The sequence below is a fragment of the Microtus ochrogaster genome, chromosome 16 (genome assembly GCF_000317375.1).
Source record: "Microtus ochrogaster isolate Prairie Vole_2 chromosome 16, MicOch1.0, whole genome shotgun sequence".
NCBI lineage: Eukaryota > Metazoa > Chordata > Mammalia > Rodentia > Cricetidae > Microtus > Microtus ochrogaster.
The window spans coordinates 14,323,293-14,330,255 of record NC_022018.1 but is presented as its reverse complement, the minus strand read 5'-3'; the positions used below and the strand labels follow the sequence as shown (position 1 = coordinate 14,330,255).

Below are 6,963 nucleotides of genomic sequence, written 5' to 3'. Positions count from 1 at the left end.
GCACACACACATGCACACACATGCACACACACTCATGCACATGCACTCACACAACACACTCATGCATACACTTACACACACAGAGCACACACCCGCATACACTCACACACACACGCATACACACGCATACACTCACACACTCATGCGCACACACCCTCATACACACTCACACAGTAGTATCATACGCTATGAAGGAAAGTAAAATTAGACATAAAGGGTACAGAAACAGGATGGGAAGGGAGGGGAGTGCAGTTTATATTTGTGCTCGGAAAAGGCCTCGCTGTAAAGGTAACGGTGAACGAAGACTGGAAAAAAACAACGTGCAAGCCAAGTGATCATCTATAGGAAGAGTATTGTAGGCTAAAGAATAGCAAAATACTCAATATTTTCAGCAGATTCAGTGAGTGAGGAGTTGTGGTTGGAGCAGAGAGAAGGAGAAAGTGATGGAGAACCAAGAGAGGGACATCATTGTGGCCACAGTGGGGACTCTAAGGGAGAAGCCCTTGAAAAAGTTTGAGCAGGATTATGCCATGATGGGAAATTCACTCCACAACACTCGCTACGGCTACCGTGGTGGGAGAAGGAAGGCGGGCTTGGCCGTTTCCACAGTTGTCCAGGCTGAAATGATGGCCGCATAGACCCAGATCAGGGTAGAGAGGCGGGGAGCAGGGGGGCTTGCTCAGGCGTGGTTCTGACTAGAGACCAAAAATGAGTAAGAGTGGCGTGGGCTCTACTATAAAACATCCTTTCTAGAATCTGAGTCAAAGGGAGCTGGTTTTGAGTCCTCCATACAGAGGAGGGTGGAGTGGGGTGGGGAATGTCTCAGGGTGATGGAGTGACCTGGAGTGGCTGGGAATGGGCTCTAAACCAGCCACAAACAGATAAGAGAGAGCAGGAGAATGGGAGGTGTGAAAATGTTCCCAAAGAACTGGAGGTGGAGCCTTTGCTGAAGCAGCACTGCAGAGAAGCCCAAGGGAATAGGGCAGAGGACAACAACGTGAGAGCGGTCAGCAGAGCTTCCAGGAAGATGTGGGCTTGACCTGAGCTTCCAAGAAGGAGGTGAACTTTGGCACAGAGACAGAGGAAGCAGAAACAAGGGCAGTGTGTCAGAGAGATGAATGAAATCAGGACTGGGAAGAATTAGGTGTCCTGGAGACCCCCAGAACGTCTCAGGCTATAGCCATTGCTCTTGGTTGTCCACCAGAACTTGATGGTAAGACCCTATTGCTGAAAATGTCACACACCTCAATCACAGGGCATGGAAGAGTCAAGTTGGTTCTAACTGAGAAGCTTCCTCCCTGCCAGCTAGTGTTCATAGTGCTGGAAAGTGCTGTGCACTATGTGGTAGAATGATTGACACCTGTAGGAACCCTAGTGACCTGAGTTTTATGGGTGCAACCATCACCTTCTGCTGCACCACAGAAACACATGTCTGGTACTGCAAATATGGCCGAGAACCCATGATTGGGAAGCTCGTAGGTTACAGCAGTGAATCTTTTACAATTATTTTTCAAAATGATATAGCATCAAACTAACCTGTAAATGCCTGTCCCTTGGGCCAGGCCTGGTGGTGCACACCTTTAATTCCAGCACTCAGGAGGCAGAAACAGATGACTTTCTGTGAGTTCAAGGCCAGCCTAGTCTACAAAATGAATTCCAAGACAGGGTTGTTACAGAGAAAGCTTGCCTTGAAAAACAAACAACAACAACAACAAAAAAAAAAAACCAAGACAACAACAAAAAAACAAAAAATAACAACAAAACAAAAGGCAAACAAAACAAATCCTGTCTCTCTACCCATAGATTAGTGCAGCTCTCAAATTCATCAGAGAAGTTCTTTTGTGCAGTGGATGCCCACTAATGCAGAGACTCCCAAAGCACAGAGAATAATGGCTGTGGAGAAGCCATCCACAAACAGGACATCTGTATCACGCCCCTTCCCTCAAGGCTCAGGAAGCAGCTCAGAAGAGGGAGCAGAGATATTTTACAAGCCAGAGGTCAGGGAGGACCGGAGGACAGTCATGAGTTCACAGCACACGTGGTTTCCTACAGAAGATGAGTGCAGTCCACATTGTAGTGTGGAGAGGAATTTAACTAAGGAGCTAGTGACCACTGATGGCTTCTGGGGCAAGTAAAGTCCATTTTCTCTAAGGGCATAGCATCTAGTAGATCAGTCATGCTCCAGTGAATAGCAGCCCCATGTCCATCAGTTCAAAGTCAACACAAACTGAACTCAACAGGTTCAAAAAATGAATATGAAATTGGAGAAGTGGTTGGTGGTGGATCAATCTGAAAGAAGCTAGGAGGAAGAGTTGGGGATGAGTATGATCAAAATACATTGTATGCATGTACAAAATGCTCAGACTTAACAAAATATTACATGTATATGATATACATACACAGAATCATGACTAGATGGGAATCCAATCCGAGGGCGAGGGCAGGGATTAGATGTAGAAATGAGGAAGACAAATAGGACGGGCCTGTGTTGTAAATGCCCTCCGTGCCTCAAAGCTGGGCAGGGTGGTCCAGACTGTGTGGAAAAATGGTTAAAGAAGGAGAGCTATGAATCCTGATGCAAAAAGGTTTCCAAGCATGACATTTTCACTATTGCATCCTTCTTGCTTATGTGAAAGGAAAAGCCACTTTCTCCTTCGTTTTCTTCCACATCTCATTGTTCTAACCAGAAAACTTGTGCGTTAAGTCTCAAGCAAGAGAAAGAGCCTCTGGCTTGCTATCAGGCTGTGTTCTGTGAACAGGCCAGTTTTCTTGGAGTTTCACAAAAAGAATCTCCTGATTTAGTCTTTACTGCACTGATGCAAGTACCTAGAAGTCTGGGCTGGCTGTGACCCCGGGATATACTTTTTACAAATAACATAACCTTCCCCAGAAGATGAGGTCATTTACAGTGAAGAGAAATGCAGAACGTATCATAATACTGTATATTATACAATTATAAATGTGTATAATGTAGCTATAATCTTTTTATTATATAGACACAAAGTATATGCTTACACATATAGCCTTACAGTGCCAGAAACTGAGCTTAGGGCTGCAGATACGCTGGACGCTCACTCTGTTATTGAGCTGCACTGACATAGTACTTACATACATATGATCTCCATACTGTACCATCAGGTTAGCTATAAGACATTGAGTTTAGGGACAAGAGAGATGGCTGGGTACTTAAGAGCACTTACTGCTCTTGTGAGGGCCCAGGTTCAGTTCACAGCACTGACCTCAATTAGTTAGCAACCACTTATAACTCCGTTTCCAGGGCGACAGATGCTCTCTGGCTTCTGAGCTGACCTTTGAGGATACCTGCATGCATGTAGCACACCTAAACTCATGCAGACGCACACACATATAAAGAAATACAATAAATCATCTTTAAATGGATGAGGTTTGTATTTTATACTGTATGATTGCCAATAGTAGAGTGCAGGTCACCGTTGATCTCACTACTCCCTCGTCTCGTCAGGTTGCACTAGTTAGGAGTGGAGCACACTGTTATCTTAGTGCTGCCTTGTTCTATCACATTGCAAAAACTATAACCTCTTACTAAGCTTTTCATAGTTCAAGGGAATATATTGATATATTGAGATCTGCAGGCCTTTTCTCTGTGCTCAACATTTTTCTCTTTTCAAGTGATGGGACTTTTCTTGTTATTTACATTAAAATATAAATTAATAATGAAAAATACCATAACTGAACTACTTTGGTTTACAGCTTTTGGACAACTGGCCAGGATATGACTTGGATTTATTCACGTACCCACAGCACTATTATGGCGACCTGGAGTGTGTGTTCATCCCTCATGGCATCATAGTGGACAGGTGAGTGCTGGGTCCTGTGTCAGCGTTGCATTGGGGCGGCCCCCTCTTGTGTGACTCTTACAGGATTGTTAGGGACTTTACTTGGTGGTTGGGAGAACTTCTCTAGGGTAGCAAATTTGAACACAAGGACTGTGGTCTTTCACTGAATGGTGTACATAGGCATTTACTCAGGAAGGTTGGTAAGAAGGATATACACGTATAAGCTATTATAAATAATACCCTTCCCCACCCAAATAAGCAATGCCCTGTACAAACCATGGAGATGAGCACTGGAAAATGGCTTTGCACCCAGAAACATCCTTATCTCATGCTTTTCACAGACTTTCAGTTAACAGGGAGCATTAGGAGGTGAACTTTACCTCTGTAGGACACACTTTTAAAACCCTGACTGTCCCAGAAACTTTCTTTCCCTTTGGAAGGGACACACACCATGTCACAGGTCAGATAATCAGCCTGTGTGTGATTGTGTCTATCAGGTGTAATGGTAAAATTAATATGCTGCGGATCCCTGGTGGCTGCAGTGGCAGAAACGCTGCAGGTACAGTGGTGGGACATGTGGTGGCAGGCAGCAAACAGTGGGTCCCAAGAGCAGCCAGTCCCAGGCATGGACGGTGCAGTTCCCCAAGTGGCTGCAGCAGGCCACAAGGAAAGACAGACAGGTAGGCATGCCACAAGACCACACTGCAGGTCTCCGAAGGTCGCTGGTCCAGGGCAGGGAGCCACACAGCAGGCAAGAGACAGAGACATGGATAGGCACACCATGCAGAGTGAGGTTGGATATTTATTTAGTGGGTTATGAAGAGGTAAGGGAGAAGGGGAGAATAGTAGAGAGACAGAGAGAGAGAGAAACAGAAACAGAGAGAGGGAGGGAAGGGAAAAGTGGGGAGAGTGGAGTGAGGCAGAAGCTGCCTCTTTGGGGGAGAGATGGAAAAGGAAGAGACTCAGGATACAAGCAGGAAGGAAGATCTGCCTGCTTCAGCAGAAGAAGGGAAGTGGGTGGGGCTTGTCTCTTAAAGGAACAGGACAGATTATTACATCGGGGTAATGTTTTAAGAATAACAGAACATGCAACTTCAAACTCTCTGTGAAGAGCACAGCTGTTTTCTCTCCTGTTCTTGGTCCTTCATTCCCAGTCAGTCCTAGGCACTTCACCCTACTCTTGGTTTCCAAAGGCTGCCTGCCTCTGAGTCACTATCATGGATCTGGATTTGTAGGTGTAGCCCTTTAACAGAACCACCTCAGTACCTGAACCACCTAGCCTGTTCCTGTACCAAGACTGAATAAGTTCACATTCCCAGGGAAGCCAAGCCTCCTGGTGTTCACAGCCTAAGGCTGGGAATCAGCAACTCCTGAGAGGCCCAGACCCAGAGAAAAAAAGACAGTGGGAGTGAAACACTGGCATCCCCTGACTCACTCTTTCCTTCATCTGTAGTATTTCTACCTCTGTTGCTTTTTAATCTGTTATACTCTCATGAGGTTAAATTTAACTCTGAACCAAGTCCTTAAAGCAAAAGAAAAGTTAAAAAATATCCATAGGACACTTGCCCAGACATTGTCACTGTCAGTGAGAAAAGGGACTCAACAAACTCCTAGATTGTATAAGATTTTTTTGTGTTGTTGTTTTGGTTTGGTTTGTTTTAGTTTTTTTGAGACAGGGTTTTTCTGTGTAACAGTCCTGGCTGTCCTGGAACTTATTTTGTAGACCAGACTGGCCTTGAACTCACTGAGTTCCTCCTGTCTCTGCCTCCTGAGTGCTGGGATTAACGGTACCCCCACCCCTGGATAGATTGCATAAGATTTCTATTGCCTAAGACTTGTATGTTTTTTATTGTCTCAACTCACAGTGTATCATAGAAAATAAATCCTAGTTTGAAGTTTATCACGGCCTAAGATGGATTTCCCATGGCAACCACATTTGATTCTTAGAAAGGGAAGATTTTCCGTCAAATAAATTTAGGGAATTTTGCAGTTTTTCAAGGTGCAAAATCTCATTAACATATTAAACATTGGGAAATATTGCCTCCCAAAATTGTAATGAAGGATCTTGCCTTAAGCAATTATATCAGCTTAATGTGTGCAAAAAAACAAAAACAAAAACAAAAACAAAAACTTCATTTATTCACTTTTTCCAGCACATCACAAGGAATTTCCCCTAGTATCTATCGGTTTGGGAAGCCTTGTTTATAAACCAATTCTCACTTTTCTCACTTGAATCTTGTGGCTTTAGTTAACTGTGCCCTGACTGAAAGCATATTCAAATCTGGGTAAAAGGACCCTAGCCTTTTCCCTACACAGACCAGAGAACTTGGTGGAGTATGTATTGTTACCCTTTATGTCTAAAAATCCTGCATCATGGTCCAGGGTGGGGCCCAAGATATCAGTCCTCGTCTTTAAAGCAAACATTTGACACACTGTACAGACTGCAGAATAGAGTCCACCCAATATGGGGAAATGATCCTATGATATCAGCACACTTTTATTCTTGGACCCCATCTCCACTAGCCAGTCTTGCAATTATGTTAACCTACAGTCAGGTTACTAATCAGCTTTCTTCCCCTGGAAATTTCTCTGAATGTGTCATGGAAATAAAGTCATATAATATCTAATCATCAATCCAGCAGTCAGAGAACCTTTGAATCTATAATTTGGAGTTGTGAACATTATATGTACATTTTGACATTTCATGGGGTTCTTCTGAATGGGGTTCTTGGGGTAGAATTTTGGGCTTCCTAGTGAGTTTCAACAGCTGCAGGTTGTTTCCCAAAGAGGCTGTAACCTCAGTAGTAGTTCAGCAGGTCCCAGTTTTCTCCACATATTTGCTGGCATTTTGTATTATCTGTCCTTTGAGTCACAGATAACCTAGTATAAGTACAATGATATCTCCCTGTGATTTGAACTTGGACTTTCTGAACCATTTGTGTGCTTATTGGCTACTCATAATCTTTTTCAGTGGGGGTTAAAGGTTCTTATCCAAGCCCTTTGCCAGTTTTGTCATTTGGTTATCTTCCTGTTGAGTTATAAAAGGTATACATATGGGGCACTGAGCTGAACAGAGAATTCTCAACAGAAGAAGTTCAAATGGCCAAAAGACACCTAAGGTCATGCTCAACTTCCTTAGCGATCAGGG

The 6,963-nt window shown here is 43.9% G+C and overlaps 1 protein-coding gene across 2 annotated transcripts in view; it reads left to right on the top strand.

Annotated features, from left to right (window-relative positions):
- The window catches only part of Prtfdc1 (phosphoribosyl transferase domain containing 1), a 109,357-nt gene that overhangs the window by 6,776 nt on the left and 95,618 nt on the right, over nucleotides 1-6,963 (top strand). For both annotated transcript variants that reach the window (XM_026782979.1, XM_013348970.2), the window contains exon 2: nucleotides 3,730-3,836. In XM_026782979.1, coding sequence (XP_026638780.1) covers nucleotides 3,730-3,836 — 107 coding nt within the window. The remainder of the gene's footprint in view (nucleotides 1-3,729; nucleotides 3,837-6,963) is intronic.